Source organism: Ciconia boyciana, chromosome 24 (assembly GCF_034638445.1).
Source record: "Ciconia boyciana chromosome 24, ASM3463844v1, whole genome shotgun sequence".
NCBI classification, from domain to species: Eukaryota; Metazoa; Chordata; class Aves; order Ciconiiformes; family Ciconiidae; genus Ciconia; species Ciconia boyciana.
Genome location: NC_132957.1, coordinates 6,284,424 through 6,299,528, shown reverse-complemented (window position 1 = coordinate 6,299,528; position 15,105 = coordinate 6,284,424). Strand labels below are relative to the sequence as shown.

The 15,105-nt window shown below is 65.8% G+C and overlaps 1 protein-coding gene across 8 annotated transcripts; it reads right to left on the bottom strand.

Annotated features, from left to right (window-relative positions):
* Positions 1 to 126: 126 nt before the first annotated feature.
* LOC140643589 (transducin-like enhancer protein 1) lies at positions 127 to 13,779 on the bottom strand. Of its 8 annotated transcripts, none has more exons than XM_072845588.1 (22): positions 13,668 to 13,773; positions 13,032 to 13,155; positions 12,211 to 12,359; positions 11,839 to 11,918; positions 11,448 to 11,511; positions 10,910 to 10,954; positions 7,513 to 7,575; positions 7,226 to 7,300; positions 6,363 to 6,558; positions 5,874 to 5,890; positions 5,374 to 5,478; positions 5,179 to 5,223; positions 4,745 to 4,900; positions 4,303 to 4,432; positions 4,013 to 4,197; positions 3,862 to 3,938; positions 3,321 to 3,570; positions 1,875 to 2,122; positions 1,479 to 1,626; positions 1,248 to 1,398; positions 777 to 853; positions 127 to 528 (listed from the first exon to the last, which is right to left on the bottom strand). In XM_072845588.1, the coding sequence occupies exons 5-22, from the start codon at positions 11,448 to 11,450 to the stop codon at positions 421 to 423; spliced, it is 2,079 nt and encodes a 692-aa protein (XP_072701689.1). In that variant the 5' UTR covers positions 11,451 to 11,511; positions 11,839 to 11,918; positions 12,211 to 12,359; positions 13,032 to 13,155; positions 13,668 to 13,773; the 3' UTR covers positions 127 to 420. The 8 variants fall into 8 exon arrangements, with proteins under 8 accessions (XP_072701689.1, XP_072701691.1, XP_072701686.1 ...); XM_072845590.1 differs by having other exon boundaries at positions 11,839 to 11,915; XM_072845585.1 differs by lacking the exon at positions 11,839 to 11,918 and having other exon boundaries at positions 13,668 to 13,779.
* Between the last annotated feature and the right edge of the window lie 1,326 nt (positions 13,780 to 15,105).

Below are 15,105 nucleotides of genomic sequence, written 5' to 3'. Positions count from 1 at the left end.
ACAAACCAAACCAAACCAAAAAAACCACAACAAACAGTTAAAAAGAAAAAACAACCAAAAAACCCCCAAACAAAAATGCTAACAATGCCAGACACACACACCCCACCCCACCCCCACCTCCCCCACTCCAGATTTAGAAACAAACCAACAAATAAAGAACAAAACAAGGAGAAAGTAAGTCCCCAGGAAATTCACTGCAAGCAGCAGCCGCCACCTCCCCGCCCAGTGTGACGCCTGGCTGTGGTCCCAGGGCCACCTCCACCCCTCGCCGCTCTCTTCTGGCTCAGATGCCCCAGCCACGGGCTGCACATTCTTTGGGAAGGCAGCAGCAGGGCAGGTAGAGTCCACCCATCTGTCCACGTGGACGTCTGCCTGTCCACATGGCATGGGCCCTCGCCGCAGTTGGCACCTCTCTCACTCTCAGTAAATGACCTCGTAAACCGTAGCTTTCTTGTCCCCTGAGCCAGTCACGATGAACTGGTCATCCGTGGAGACATCGCAGCTAAGGACTGAGGAGGTTTCCTTCGACTGGAGAGAGGGGGGCAGAGGGGTAAGAGCAAGAAGCAGCCCCAGAGCAAGGTCCCGGTCACACCCCTTGGGACTTGGGGCCCCAAGTTGGGCCTGGGGAGGCTGCAGGGACAAGTTTGTTTATGGGGCTTATTATTGCTAAGAGACATTTACAGCTGGGTTGTACTGGGCAGTCCCAGCTCTGGGCAACCTCACCCAGAGGAACATCTCCCTGCAACCTGACCCCAACGGCTGCTCACGCCCCACACCTGGAAGATGCTGGCTCCATAGGGCGTCCGCCAGGCGTTCAGCAGGTTGTCCTTCCCCGTGCTCACGAACCACTTCCCTGTGGGAGGGACGGGAGGGACAGAAGGGACGAAGAGTATTGTGTCACCAAACCAGGCCCAGCCACTGGACTCCCGCAGCAAATCATGCCCAGGTTGTGTAGTACAAGGCGGGGACTGGGAGGCCACGTCTCTGCCACTCGTTAGCCAAGGGGCTGTTTTAAGGAACACAAAGGGGAGTCCTGGGACAACAGAGCTGAGGCTGCAGCCACAGGTGCTGCTCCAGGAGGGACAGGCACCCCTTCTCTGAGATACACCATTGGCATCCACACAGGACCGGGCTGGCTACCCAAGCCGGTGCTTGTGCCAGCGCAATAAGCCCTGGGACACGCAGCCAGGAGAGGAGACTGCATCCACGAGCCTCCAGAGGCAGGGGACCAGGACAGGCGTGCCTACCACAGGAAGCGAATTTGAGGGAGAGGACACAGCTCTCATGGAGGTGCAGCTGGTACTTGTCCGGTTTGGTCACGTGCAGGATCTCCACGTTGCTGCTCTCCATGCCCACCGCCAGCCACTCTCCCGTCGGGCAGTACCCCAGGGAGAAGATCTGTGGGAAAGACAGGGTCAGGCAGTGGCCTGGCAGGGCCCAGCGGCCCCGTGGTGCTCCCAGCCCGTCCCAGCTCCTACCTGGGAGCTGAAGTCGTGCTGCTGCAGCTGACGCCCCTCCCGCAGGTCCCAGCACCGCACCGTGTTGTCCAGCCCCCCTGTCCACAGCTTGGTGCCGTCATTAGAGATGTCGATGCAGCTGGCACCATCCGTGTGGCCTTGAAACTGCCTGGGAAAGAGGGGGACAGAGAGGGCAAGGGCACGGCCATCAAGGCTGCCAGCACCTGCAGCACAGGGCATGGGCCGGTGCAGCACCCAGCAGTGATGAGTGGGAGGTCCCTGCTGCAAGGACAGGGACTGTCCCATGGCCAGGGTTAGACCACAGGGAGGGGTGGGGATGCCCTGGAGGGGACCGAGCGGTTCCTGGCCCCAGGAGCCCCGAGCAGCCCTGCCCACCTCCCTCTGCCCCGGGCTCACCTGACCAGGGTCTGGTTCTGCAGGTCCCACACCACAATGTTGCCATCACTGCAGCAGGAGAAGCAGACTTTGGCATCGGGGCTGATGGCCAGGGCGTAGCAGGCGGGAGCAGAGGAGGTGAGCTCGGCCTTGATGCGGGGTGTGGGGGCTGCCAGGTCCCAGATGGAGAGGGTGCTGGCCTCCCCCCCCACAATCAGGCTCCGGCCATCGGGGAGCAGCTTGCAGGAGCGGATGTAGTTGTCACGGTTCTGGGGTTCAGGAGGGAAGACCCCATTAACCCCTTCCCCTCCAGCCCTTCTGCACCCATCCCAGACTGCCTGGTCACCCCGGGGCCAGCAGCTCAGCCCAAGGGCAGGAGCAACAGCAGCAGGGCAGATCCACAGCCACCCTCCCAGGACAGCAGGGCAGGGGCAGCTCTGCAGCCCACCCCATCCCATGCCCAGAGCAGTTGCCCTGGCCAGCCACCACAGGAGCCCCTCAGTTTGTTACTGCACTATGAACGGCCTCGGGGACACCCTCGCCCCACCGTGTCCCTGGCAGCAGCTGCCCAACAGACATGTCCGGTCCTGGAGGGGACGAGGGGCAGCCAGGGAGGCAGCTCCAACAAGGCTACAACAGCCCACAGCTCTGAGCACTAAAACACCATTTTCCCCTGCTACTGAATTTCTGATGCAGCTTGAAATTATCATGACTCAGTCATTTCCTTGTTTATGCATCTGTATCTTCAAGGTCAGCACCATCCAGGAATAATATTTGTCAGGCTGCCCAGGCCCCAAGGCCAGCAAGTCGAGGGGAGGACTTGGGTTTGGGCTGTTCAAAGCAGGCACAGGGACTCCGATGCCAGCAGCCCATTTAAAAAAAAAAACAACCCTCAAAGAACACAGGTTAAAAATACTCTCAGGTGACGGCTGTGCCTCCGCTTGGCTCTGGTGAATTGCTGTGGTCTGACAGTCCATTTCATTTACTTTTAAAAGAAATAGAAGTTCTCCCTCCAGCCAGACTCACACAAGCAAAAGCAGAAATAAGGACAGAGCTGAATCCAAGTGATGCTTCAGCCCATGCGGTTCTGGCCCATAGGAAGTACCTGGCCGGGGGGTTGACACTGGCAAAGGCTTGTCTGAGGGCAGGCGCTGTCAGACAAAGCAGTGCCAATGGGGGGGGCTGGTGGGGTAAAAGTCCCCCAACGGGGCTCAGAACAGATGGGGCAGCACAGGGGAGCACGCTGGCAGCACGGAGAGCCACCATCCCTCCCCAGCAGCACCACACCACCCCCACTTAGAAACGCACACAGAGACGCTCCTCAGTGCACGTCATCGCTTTCAGATGCCCCCTGCACCCGAGGTCCCCGATGGGGACCCCAGACCCCATCTTCACCACAGCGTGATGACACAGTGCAGGGAAACAGGGAAACAAGCCATGCCAGAGCAGTGGCGTGCCCCTCCTTACCAAGCAGTCCAGCTGAGCCACGGCTGTCTTGGTGCCCGGCTGCCCCACATCCCACACCTTCACACAGCCCTTGCCCCCAGTGTAGACGTGTCGTGTGGAGTTGCTGATGGTGACAGCGCAGACCACCTCGCCGTGGGTCAGTGTGTGGAGCTGCCGAGCGTGGCGGGGGATGCCGGAGCCGATGAGGGCATCGGGTGGGAAAGGCACCGGCTGCATCTGCCCGTCAGCACTGACGTGGAAGGAGTAGGCACTGGAAGAGGACAGATCAGTGAGAACCATCCGAGGATCCCACGTGGAGAGCGGCCGGCACTGCATCGGACCCAGCGTGCCCGACACAGGCAGCACAGTTTGGAGTCGCAGCCATGAGCAGAGCGGTGCCCGGCGAAGCCTGGCCAGGCACGCGACAGCCTGCCGCTGCTCCGAATGGGTGCCCCCCGCCAAGGCTGTGCTCCTCATCCCTGCCGGCCCTGGCCCGCCCGCGCCTCCCAGCTTAAGCCCTGCAGAACACCTCATCCCCTGCCCCCAGCGCAGCCCCACTTACGGTTTCCCCGAAGTTCCCACTTGCACGCCAGCCGCCAGCCCTGGGATGCGCATGTGGGGGTGCGGGTCGTAGCCCACCTGGAGGGGACAGCGGGTGAGAGCAGCTCAGGCCCCACAGCCCCCACGGCCCCGCAGGGAAGAGGCTCACGCACCAGGGGGGAGCGCCCGTAGCTCCCGGCTCCCACGGCGGCGGCAGCCCCGTTCAGCTGCGGGGACATGAGGTGGAGGCTGGCGTAGGCACCGGTCCCGGCCATGTCCCCATTAACTGCAGGGTGGGCCATGCCGAAGGCAGCCGAGTAGGGGCTCTGCACTCCCAGTGGGTTCCTCAGGCCCAGGGCTGCCAGGGGAGAGGTGGCATGAGGGGACGGGGCCCAGGGTCCGTCCTCACAGGGGCTGGTGGGACCAGAGCCGCCCGCCCGGGCCCCGGTGAGGCCAAGCTCACCCAGCGGGTCCACAGGGGCCTTGGCAGCAGTGGGGCGAAACTGCTGGGCACTGCTGGAGCCCGGGGCCACGGCGTCGCCCTGGGAGGTGGGGGTGCTGGACTTCAGGCTGGGCGTCCCTGCCTTCTCCACCTGCCAGGAACAGAGGGGGGAGATCTGACAGCCACACTCCTGCCCTGCCGGGGCATCTCCTCAGGTTTCCCCCAGTGAGCTGGCCCCTGTTCCTCACCCCTGACGGCAGCCCAGCCCAGCCCAGCCGGATGGGACACAAGCGGGGATCTAATGGAGCAGAAGCCCTCCCTGTCCCCCAGCACTGCCTTCGCCCCCTGGGTTTGGAGACAGGCAGACCTGTGTCCAGCAGCTCTGCCAGCCAAGCCTGGGCAGCGGGGATGCGAGCACAACCCCCGAGCAAAGCGCCCCGGCTGCCCCACGCAGCACACATACCATGGGCGCATCCTTGCTCCGAGACGGGGACGTGCTGCTCGAGGAGGCCATGGAGGTCGGGCTGAGCGGTACGGCCTCCTTCCTCCCCAGTGGGGCCTTCTCCACCCCGTTCTCCCGGGATGAGTAGGAGTGGACGCTGTGCGGGGAAGAGGGGTCCTGGGGGGGGAGGGAAATCAGCAGGCAGCAGAGCAGGCAGGAGCGCGGGGATGTCCCGGGCCACGGTGAGCTGGTGGCTCGAGGGAGGGCGAGGGTGGGAGGTTCCAGGGGCTCATCGCTGCCATCAGCGAGGGCCGGTGAGCATGACTCGGGGGTCCCACCGCCACCTCCCCGTGCTGCCCACCTCCACCTGTAACAGCCTGTTAGCCCCTCGCTCGGGCAGAGGGACAGTCAGCACACACCGATCCCAGCCCCCTCCCAGCCCCCAGCACACTGACCTCATCCACCACCAAGTTGTCTTCACTTTTGTCCGCATCGCTGCCCTGAAACGCAGAGGACAGCTGGAGCCAAAGGGGCTGAGGCCGCCCTCGCTCCCGCCTGAGAAGTGCCGGAGGTGCGAGCAGCTCCGCTCACCGCCCTGCAAGAGGGGACAGGGATGCCCCAAGCCCCCCAGCCACCTTCCCCGTGCTCACGTAGTCCGTAACAAAGTCCTTCTCTTCCACCTTCCTCTTCTTGCTGCTGCTCAGGTACTCGGAGATGGCTCGTGCCCGCTCCCCGTTGGGCAGCGCCAGGGAGCTCTGGGGTGGGGGGACGCAGCGTTAGGGGCTGCGAGCCGCTGCGCCCAGCTCCCAGGACAGGCAGCACCAACATGGGGCTGCGGCCGGCTCCTGGGGCACGGAGGGCCCCAGCGCAGCCTCCCGTGCTGCCAGCTCAGGCTTCGGCTCCTGCCAAAGGAGCGAGGAGGGGGACGCTGCTCGGGGGGATGGCATGGTTTGCCCACATGACGTGGGGAAGGGGTCCCCACAGGGAGAGCGCCCACCCGCTCTCACCCGCACGGCTGGGCCGGCAGTGGGGCCTCAGCCGGGGAGCAGGACCCGAGGACCTGTCCCCCATGCAGCTGCCCGCTCCCGGGGTCTGGCCGGAGCCTGCGCAGCCAGAGGGAAACGGTGCAAGAGAACGAAAAGGCACTTACGGGGCCGGGGTCTCGCTCTGTCGCCGTGGCAACGCGGAGCAGCAGGAGAAGGAGGGAAGGAGGGACACGCTGTGCCACTGCTGAGAGCCCCCCAGGAAAGCCGCCCACTCCTCCCACAGGTGCCAGGGCACTCACGGCAGGGCCGGGCCAGCGCCACAGCAGCAGGGTGGTCCCGGGCCCCCGCAGGGGTGACACCTCCCCAGCCCACCCCACTGCCCTCCCAGGAGGTGCTGCTCGGTGGGGGACGTTCCCCACCCAAACCCCTCCCAGCCGGGAAGCCGCCCGCTCCGCCAGCCTGGTCGGGAGCCCTGAGGCACCAACAAGCTGCCCCCCACCCAGCCCTGGCCCCCACCCCAGGGCAGTGCCCAAGCGGGAAGGGCACGGAAGGCAGAGGCAGCCCTGGGGCCCAGCACCACCCCGTTCCCAGGCTTGCCTGCTGCCAGGAGGGTCACGGCAGACCCGCCCCGGCTCCTGTCTCCCCACACTCACCCCTGGGCTCCATGTCGTGGACTCCTCGGTCATCCTTGGCGAGGAGCTGGGCCTGGGCTCCCAGCGCCCCCGAGAGCGCCAGCAGCCCCGAGGCGCTGCCGATGCCTGCGAGGCCGGTGGGCTGCATCCCGGAGGGGTGCGGGGTCAGCGGGATGGGGGGAGCGTGGTGCGAGAGGTGCTGGGTCTGGAGCTGGTGCTGGAGAGGAGCAGGAGAGAGCAGAGCCAAAGGGCCGTGTCAGGACAGGCACCAGGCAGGGAGGGGGAAGAGGCTGCTCCTCCCCACTGGCAGCCCTGGGTCAGCCAGGGGACGGGGCGCGGGGGCAGGAGGGGCAGGGCACGCTCCCAAGGTGTCCCCATCCAAGCTGCGGGGGCCACCACGTCCTTCCCACCGCCTCTTCCCACCCTGTGACAGGAGCTACTGGGACAGATGGGGGATCCTACGCGTATCCATATGGATGGGGGACCCTAACCATATCCATACCACCATACCGCTGCGGTCTTTAGGGAATAACCGAGGTGTGGGGATGATGGCGACCTCCCCCTCCACCCAGGCCACAGGGCATCAGGACACGGCAACACACACCAGCCATCAGCCCCCCACCCTGCTTTGACATGGCTGCAGCAGCATCTCCTCCACCCCGAGTACTGCTGGCAGCCCCCCGAACCAGCCTGCCTTGCCCCCCTCCGCCCCTCCCCGACTCAGCCACAGGTGGGAGAAGGCAATGGGGGCAGGGGGCTGCAGCCGACCCCCGCGTGCTCGGGGCAGGACGAGTCTCCAGCCCAGGGAGGCACCGTTGCCTGCGGGAGCCCAGCACCCCCGGCCGGGGGGGCGGCGGGAAGGGGTGGGCAGAGGGTTGACGTACCCCGATTGCCGCGTTCAGGTCGGTCATAGTCACCTGCTTCGCACGCTCCACGGCCTGGACCACCTGCTGCTGGTGCTGCGGGGAGAGAAGAGCACGTCAGCACCGGGCGATGCCCCCGCCGACTCCTGTGGCGAGCAGGGCTGCGGCAGCCTCATTTCTTCAGGGGATGGGGCAAAGCCAGCCCCCCTGCCCGGCCTAAAGCGCAGGGCCTGGGTCCCCAAGCAGGAACGCTCCCTGTGCCCCAAAGGAGCTCTGCATGGCTGGTCAGGGCCCGAGGGCTCACCCACCTCCTGAGACAGGAACGGGATGAGCTGGGCGCAGATCACATTGAGCCGCTTTGCGATCTCCGTCTGGCAGCAAAAGAAAGGCAGTGCCCATCAGGGCAAGGGGCAGAGCTGCCCCCACGCCACAGGAGACCCCTCCTGCCAAGGGCGCTCCCCAGGCAGGCAGACACCCCCTCCCCATCACCACCCACGCAGCCACAGGGGGCTGGTGCTTGGCCCCAAGAGCTGCTGCTCGGCACCAAGGAGCAGAAACACCCCATGGGAGGACCAGGAAAGCTCTCCTTCCTAACGCCCCCCCCTCCAAAAACATGAGCTCAGCATCCTCCACCCCCACCCTCAGAGACCTGGGATGGCTTCTGCCTCCTCCCTGCCAGGGACACGGAGCCCCATGGCCCATGCCACCGAGGGCCACCCCCAAGCAAGCCCCCAGCCCCACGGGTCAGGGCCCCGGCCCCAGCAGGCTCCCCTCTGCACAGCCTCCTGCCGGCACCACGACCGCTAATTGCCGCTCTCCGGGCCCGCAGGAAGCCCTGGAGAGGTGCTCTCCTTACAGCTGCTGTTTTTCTGCAACACTTGAGTGCCACAGGCAATCAGGAGCGCCGAGCGCGGGAGCAGCGCGGGGAGGGAGAGTGGCAGCATGCCGTGCCATGCCGTGCTCCCGTCGCACCCCACAGCCAGGGCAGGGCCCCTGCCAGCCCCACGCTGCGTATCCTGGGCTGGGGGGCGAGCACAGACAGTAAGCTATCCCAGGTCCCACAGACACATCCATGGGGAGAACCCCCAGGGGCTGCAGGGTCAGGCCCCTGCCCCAAGCACCAGTAGGTGACAGCGGGAGAGCAGACACGGCTTGAGACAACAGCAGAGATGCCCACACTGCTCCTCATCCCCAGAGCCGGGGATCCCACCCCACCTCAGCAGTGGAGAGGGGGCAGAGATCAGCAGCTGTCCCTAAACCCAGGCATCCTCCGCTCCTGGACAGGCGGGGGATGCCCTGGGCATGGGGCTCCAGGTAAGGTGCTGTCCCAAGCTCCAGGGACCTCCCTGCCCACACCGGTGGGGAGGATGAAAGCATTACGGAGCCAGCACGGAGCTGAACCCAGACCCTCTTGTCAGCCCCAGGAGAAGACCAGAGGCTGAAGGGCCCCAACAGCCAGGGACGGAGCTGACCCCTGGATCTCCCCGCCAGGACCTCGGGCACGTCTCCCGTGCCCGGCTGGCACAGGTGCCGCAGTGCCAGGGCAAGGGGCCACAGCGCTGTCCAGCCGGTGTGGGGACACAGACCCAGGGACACTCCGTGCCGCCCTCCCGAGCAGCCACCAACCCGTTCTTGCCAGACCCACAGAGAGCAGAAAAAATCTGGCACCCGCCCTCGCTTCCCCTTCCGAGGGAGGAAAAAAAAAAAAGAGAAAGAAAAGAAAGAAGTGGGGGGAGCAAGGAGATTTGGCAGCCGGCAGTTCTGGGAAGGATTTAGCTGTCTCCCGGGGCCGGCAGTGATGGATTCTCTTCCCTAATGCACTGATGGGCAGCAGCTCCTTGGGGAGAGCTGCCTCCAATTCACTCGCACTCGTTAATGTGCAATTTACTGGCACTTTAACGCTCTCAGCATGAAAAATGATCGTGCTGTTTGCAGCCCCCCCAGCCACCAGCACCGTCACCTCCCCTCTGGCTTGCTGTGAGCAAGTCCAAGGCCAGGCAGATTCAGGGAGGTGGTTTTATAAAAAGCTACAGGCCCCTTCCATGCCAAAAACAAAACAACAATAAAAAATTAACGTCTCCTGCTCGTTCCTGTCTTGAGCCTCCCCTGCCGAGCCTGTGGCTGCCTGGAGAGCTGCACCACCACAGCCAACCCCCCGGCCCCATCTCCCTCCAAACAAACCCAGGGCAAAACCACCCCGTGCCTCGGCCCTTGCCAGGGCCAGCGCTGCAGGAGCCGGGCGCCCAGGGAGCCTCTGGGGGATGCCGGGTGGGTGCAGCGGGGAGGGAGGCAGCACCGCACCAAGGCGCTACCCTGCCTTCGCCAGCAGCGACGGGGCAAGTGCTTCCTCAGGGGTCCTGGGGCAGCCAAGAGTGCTCAGGACCCCTGCCCATGCCTATGCGCAGTACCGGATTTGGGGGAAGTGGAGGAGAGACGGTGACCCGATCTCCCCGCAGCGGCGATAACCCGCGGCTCCCGCGCAGGCGGTTCCCATTTTTCACACAATGGCCGCTGGCTGTCAGAGCAGACTTACGGGCCCTTGTTAAAAGTGCAGACAGCTCGCTGGCAGGCAGCCAGCAGCACCTGGGACTGGCAGAAAACACAAGCCTGCGAGGGCCGGGGGAGAACCGGCAGCCAGATGAGAGGAGGATGCAGCCCTCCAGGGAGGGGGCACCGGGCCGGGCGGACCCTCGGCATTGCCCCTCGCAAGGGCGGCTTCACACCTCCTTGTCGGCCAGCTTTGCACGGCAGGGATGGCAGCACAGGGCAGGGCACGCCGCAGGAAATGACGAGAGTGGCAGAAACACCCACCCGGCGGGCGCAAAGCTGGCAAGAGTGGCCATCAGCCTGCCCTGTGCTGGGGGCCGGCACCCCCGCACCCCCGCCCAAGCCGGCTCCCGCGCAACAGTTGGCGGAGGCGGTGGCAGGGCGCAGGGCGGGAAGGAAGGAGGCCACGGCTACAGCGGGCCTCGCCAGGCTCCTCCACAGCCTCTTTAAAAATAGATGAGAAGAAACCTTCTGTCTCAGAGCAGCTGGTGACCTGGAGCGCGGCGCAGCGGGAGGAAAGGACGGATGGGGAGGCAGCGAGGGGGGATGTGCAGCCCGGAGCCCTCAGGGAGCCCACCCTGCACCCACGCCCCAGCCCTCTCCTCCCCACCTCAGGATGCTCCTCGGCCCCGGCCCCCAGGCGAGCTGTCCCCAGGGACCACTGGCACTGGACAGTTGCAAAGACAGCAAGCCAGAGTTCGTCACCCTGCCGTGACGCTGCAGCACCCCTTGCCCCGTGGGAGCCGGTCTCCTCCACGATGGTCCCCAAGCAGCCGCTCACACCTGGCACGAGCAGCCGTGCAAGCACAAGTCCTCCACTGCCGCTCTCTCCCCGCTGCAACAAGCGCATCACAACCCAGCCGGGAACACGCTCCCTGAACCCAGCGAGCAAATGGCAGCTCACACCGGAGCACACATGCGTGTGCAGAGAGCTGAGGAGACAGGCCAAGGCTGGGATGCAGAGTGGGGCAGAGCTCCCAAAGCGCAGAGAAGGGAACATGTTCCCCGCAAGCACAGCCTTCCCTGGACTACAGCAGGGAGCGACCTCCCACACTTCCCATGGGAAGGGACGACCCTGAAGGGCCCGGATGGCGAGGCAGGGACAGGGGAGCAGGGACAGGGGAGCCGGGACAATGCTCCCGTCCCACCCAGACTCACCTGTTTGTGCATCTCAATGTTCAGGCCATAAGACATCTCGTAGTACTGCAAGGGAGAGAAGGCAGCATCAGCATGGCTGGGGAACCCAGGGGTACTTGCAACCAGAAAGTCCTCTCTGGCGCTGGTGTGCAGGGTGAGCCTGGCCACAAACGCCTGCGCTGTGGCCAGGTCAGGAGAACACGGTCCCCAGCTCCTCGCCTGGGAGCAGAGGTCTCTCCGGCACACGGCCGCAGCCTGCAGAATGGACACAGTCCTCCCAGGGCTCCCGCTTGCTGCCCACGGGAGAGGAGACAACCCGGACAGGAGCAGCTTTGCCACCACCCCACCACCACAAGCTGCAGCAGCAAGCCCTGCTCAAACACCATGGCTCGTTTCAGGGGAAAAACAGACAATAACAGCCACAGGAACCAGATCTCAGGGCCTGGCCACACAACCCAAATGCAAGGGAAAGCCAAAGCACCCCAGGGCTGTGTGTCTTTTGATGGTTCAGAGGAGACACCCCTCACCGCCCTCCTCCTTTCAGGTGGAGCTCACTAACCATGACATAATGACGCTGGATTTCTGTTTTTTCTGTTGCCAGCTTTTCACATTCTAACTTCAAGCTGTAAAAATAAAGAGAAGAAAGAGAGAGGGAGGAAGAGAGAGGGAGAGACCCCCTGTTCCCCCCACAGACAAGATCTCCCGGGCTGGACAGAGCACAAGCCCTCCCAGCGCACCACGTGCGTCAGCCTCCTGCTCTCAGATTCAATCCCATCTCCCAGCACAAGCCAAGAAAACCACCTGAAAGAAGGTGGGAAGGGGCTGATAAAGAAGAGATGGACAGCAAAGGGATCCAGGCGTCAGGGAGCAATCTGCACAGAGTTTTAACCCCCTCCCCAGCATCTGCTTCCCAAATGGAGCGAGCTGCAAAGCCGAGCTGCATTTCAAACCTTGCTCTGCCCAGCACCGTGCGGGGAAGGGGAGGTGATCCTGGCCAGCAGCAGGGGGGATCAGAGGGACTCCAGGTCTGCTAAGTGACGGCTCCAGCTCAGCCCAGAAGCCGGGCCCTGGAAGCCAGCACCCTCATCCTGGGGCTTTTGGCAGGAGGAGGGCGAGTTTCCCCCTCCAACAGTGCCGTTTCAGGCTCCCAAGGTGGTGCTTGGCACAGCCATCCTCCAGATGGACCGGTGCCTGCAGCAGCATGGGACGGCACTTCCCGCCAGCCTGCACTGATGCCCAGCGCCGAGGGGGAGCCCACCTCTCACCAGCGCCAGTTAAGTGCCCAGCACCTTGCTGGCACGCGAGTTCTGGCAGCTTCTCACCTGTGGTATTGGTTCTGCAGGAACTGGAATTCCTCCTTGATGCGGTCCAAGGTCTCTGGGTAAGTCAGCTTGAGGGACTGGGGGGTGCTGGGGATGGCACTGGCAGCGACAGCGGCTCCTGAGGCAGCAGAGGGTGCCTGGAGATGGGCCTAGGCAGAGGAGGGGACCCCCGGGTCACTGCCACTGGCCCAGCGAGCCCCACTAGTCCCCTGGGGGTTTCCTGCGCCCAGGGAAGAGGCTACGAGCACATCTGTGAGAGTGGCAAAGGAGGAGGCGGCAGAAGGAGTTATTGCAGAGGAAACTGGTCACAGCCAGGCACCGAGGGCAATCGTTCTCCACCTTTTCAGCATCGGTTCAGCCACTCAGCCAGAAGAAAAGGATTAACAACCACGGGTGGCACAGAGCGTGCAGCCTGTGCAGGCAGAACATGCAACCCCCCAGCCCTCCGGCCCAGCCCCGGCAGCAGGGGTCCATCCTCGCCCGCGTGCCACGCGGCAGAGCTTCCCACCCGCTCGCCACCAGTCCCACGGTCACACCCTGACTGCGCTCCAGCTTCCAGCATGTCTTAAACCCCAAATCCCTGCAGCTCTGAGGCTCAGCATCGGTTTGGGGAGAGCCTCAACAGCACTCCTGAGCGCGTTACATGCCGTCGGCACAACTTTCCAGGCCAAGGCCAAAACCGCCCCCCCGCCGCGGGGCGAGGCAGACGGAGAGCTCGGTTTGGGGGCGCAGGCCCTGCCATGGGCCAGGCCAGCACGGCTGCCACAGCACCACGTGCTTGCCCGTGGCCCACAGGGGACGAGGCCGAGCCGTGGGCTCACCGGGGGCCGGTTCTGCGGGAACATCTTTGGCACCGGACAGGCCCGGGATCCAGCTCGCTGCTCCGGGCCCTGATGCAGGCTCAGGACGGGGGCCTGGGGACGCTTCCCAGCTCCGGATCAGGCCCTGGGAGAGAGACGGGGAGTCACGGCCCCGGCCGGGGCGCGAGGCCCCGCGGGAGCCACAGCGGAGCAAGGCAGAGCCCCGGGGCACCGGCCCCGCCCGCAGCTCCCCCGCGGCCGCCGAGACCCGGCAGCCCCACACCGCGCGCCCCGGCCCAGCCGCTCCGCATCCCCGCGGGGACCGGGGGGCCCCGGGGCTCCTTCCAGGCACTGAGGGACCCGCCTGCCGCAGGACCCCCGCCGGCTGCCCGCCCCCAGCGCGGGCTCCACCGCCCCCGGCCCCGCCGCTGGCACGGCCCGGGCCCGGGCCCGCGCCCCCCGCGCCGCGCAGACAATGGCCCCGCCGCCGCCCGCAGCAGGTACGGCCGCGGGGAGGGACCGGCCTCGCCACCGCCCCAGCCCCGACCGGGGCCAGACCCCGCCCGGCGGGAGTCCCAGAGCGGGCCGGGACCGGCGCGGCGGAGACGGAACCGAACCGAACCGAACCGGCGCGGGACGGGACGGGACGGGACTCACCGCGCTGCTGGCCCCGGCCCCGGTCCCGGCCCCGGCCCCGGGCGCGCGCCCCTGCGGCGGGCCGGGCCGAGCCGAGCCCGAGCCGAGCCGAGCCGAGCCGAGCCGAGCCGAGCCGAGCCGCACCGGGCCGGCGCCCCCTCCGTCCCCGCCCCGCCCGGCCGGGCCCGGCGCCCCCGCCCCGCCCGCCGCGGCAGCCGCTCTGCGGAGCGCGATCAATGAACGAGCGCCAGCGCCAGCTCCACGTGGGGCCTGGCCCGTGCGGGCGAGCGCCCCGGCCGCCAGCCAATGGGAGCGCCGCGGGAGCGGCCCGCCCCCACGTGGGGCGCGCGGACCTGCCTTCCCATTGGCCAGCCGGCCCGGCCGCCGCGGAAGGTGTCAATCTGGGGAGGCCGAGCAGCCGAAGGAGAGGCGGCGCGGGCGGGCAGCGGGGATTAACCCGTGCGGTGCCGAGCGGTGGGGGGGGGGCACCGGGCGGGCGGCCACGGGGGGGGGCTGTCCCCAGGCCGCCCCGGCCCCGCTGCCGGCGCGCGGGACTCCTGGCCGGCGGGGCACGGCCCCTTCCCAGCCCCGCGGCGGGACCCCTCCCGGCACCGCAGCTTCGCCCCCAAAACGGAGCCGCGAGGTTTGCACCGAAGACCCCGCGCCACCCGCCCTGCCAGCACCCCTTCCCGGGCAGGCAGCCCCCCGGGTTTTGGGCTTTTTTCCAATAAACGCTAAACACAAGAAGTCGTTGCCCCCCCTTTTTTTTTTTTAATCAAGAAAAGAAACGAAACCCGAAATCCTCTTCTGGGGACGCAGGTCTCGGCTCACCGAGAATTCCCTGCACCATGTGACGGTGGGGAGCGGCAGCACCCCTCTGCCCCGACAGCTCAGGGCGCTGGCCTGGGAAGGGCTCCTGGGCCCGGCCCTCTCCCGCAGCCCCGAGGGCCCCGCTCCCCGTGAGGGACCCCCACGCATCCTCCCCGCCCGCCAGCAAAGGGGTCTGGCACCCGCCCGGCCCAGATGTGGGTCTGCCAGCACCCCGGCCCCCAGCTCCCTGCCAGCGCCCGTCCTGCCAGGCAGCTTTCCCAGTGCCGGCAGCCCTGCGGGATGCTGCTCGGGGAGGCATTGGGAAAATTCTCGCCCTTGGGAAAACTCAAGCATGGGCAGATACTTGAGCTGGGGAAAGGGACCCCCACGTTGCCAGCCCACTCGCCCTACACCAACCCCAGTGCCCCCACCCTCCTCCCCAGAGCCCCCTGTGTTTCTGGCCAGCGGGCCGGGGTCCATACAACCCACTGGGTTTTTCTTGCGGGTTTTCTGGTGTTTTTCTCCTTTCAGGGAGATCGTTTGTTGTTCGACATTTTCTGCTGCCTGCAGGTCAATCCGGGCTTACACAGAGCAGGAAATAAAACATTTGAAGAGCAGCAGCTGCGAGGGGTCAGCCTCTCCTGTTTAA

Coding starts and splice junctions, on each gene's coding strand:
- LOC140643589 (XM_072845585.1), bottom strand. CDS start 13,055: ATGTTCCCGCAGAACCGGCCCCCG. Junction 12,360..13,031: donor TCCCGCAGAACCGGCCCCCG/GTGAGCCCACGG, acceptor TCCTCTGCCTAG/GCCCATCTCCAGGCACCCTC. Junction 854..1,247: donor CCTCAAATTCGCTTCCTGTG/GTAGGCACGCCT, acceptor TCCCTCCCACAG/GGAAGTGGTTCGTGAGCACG.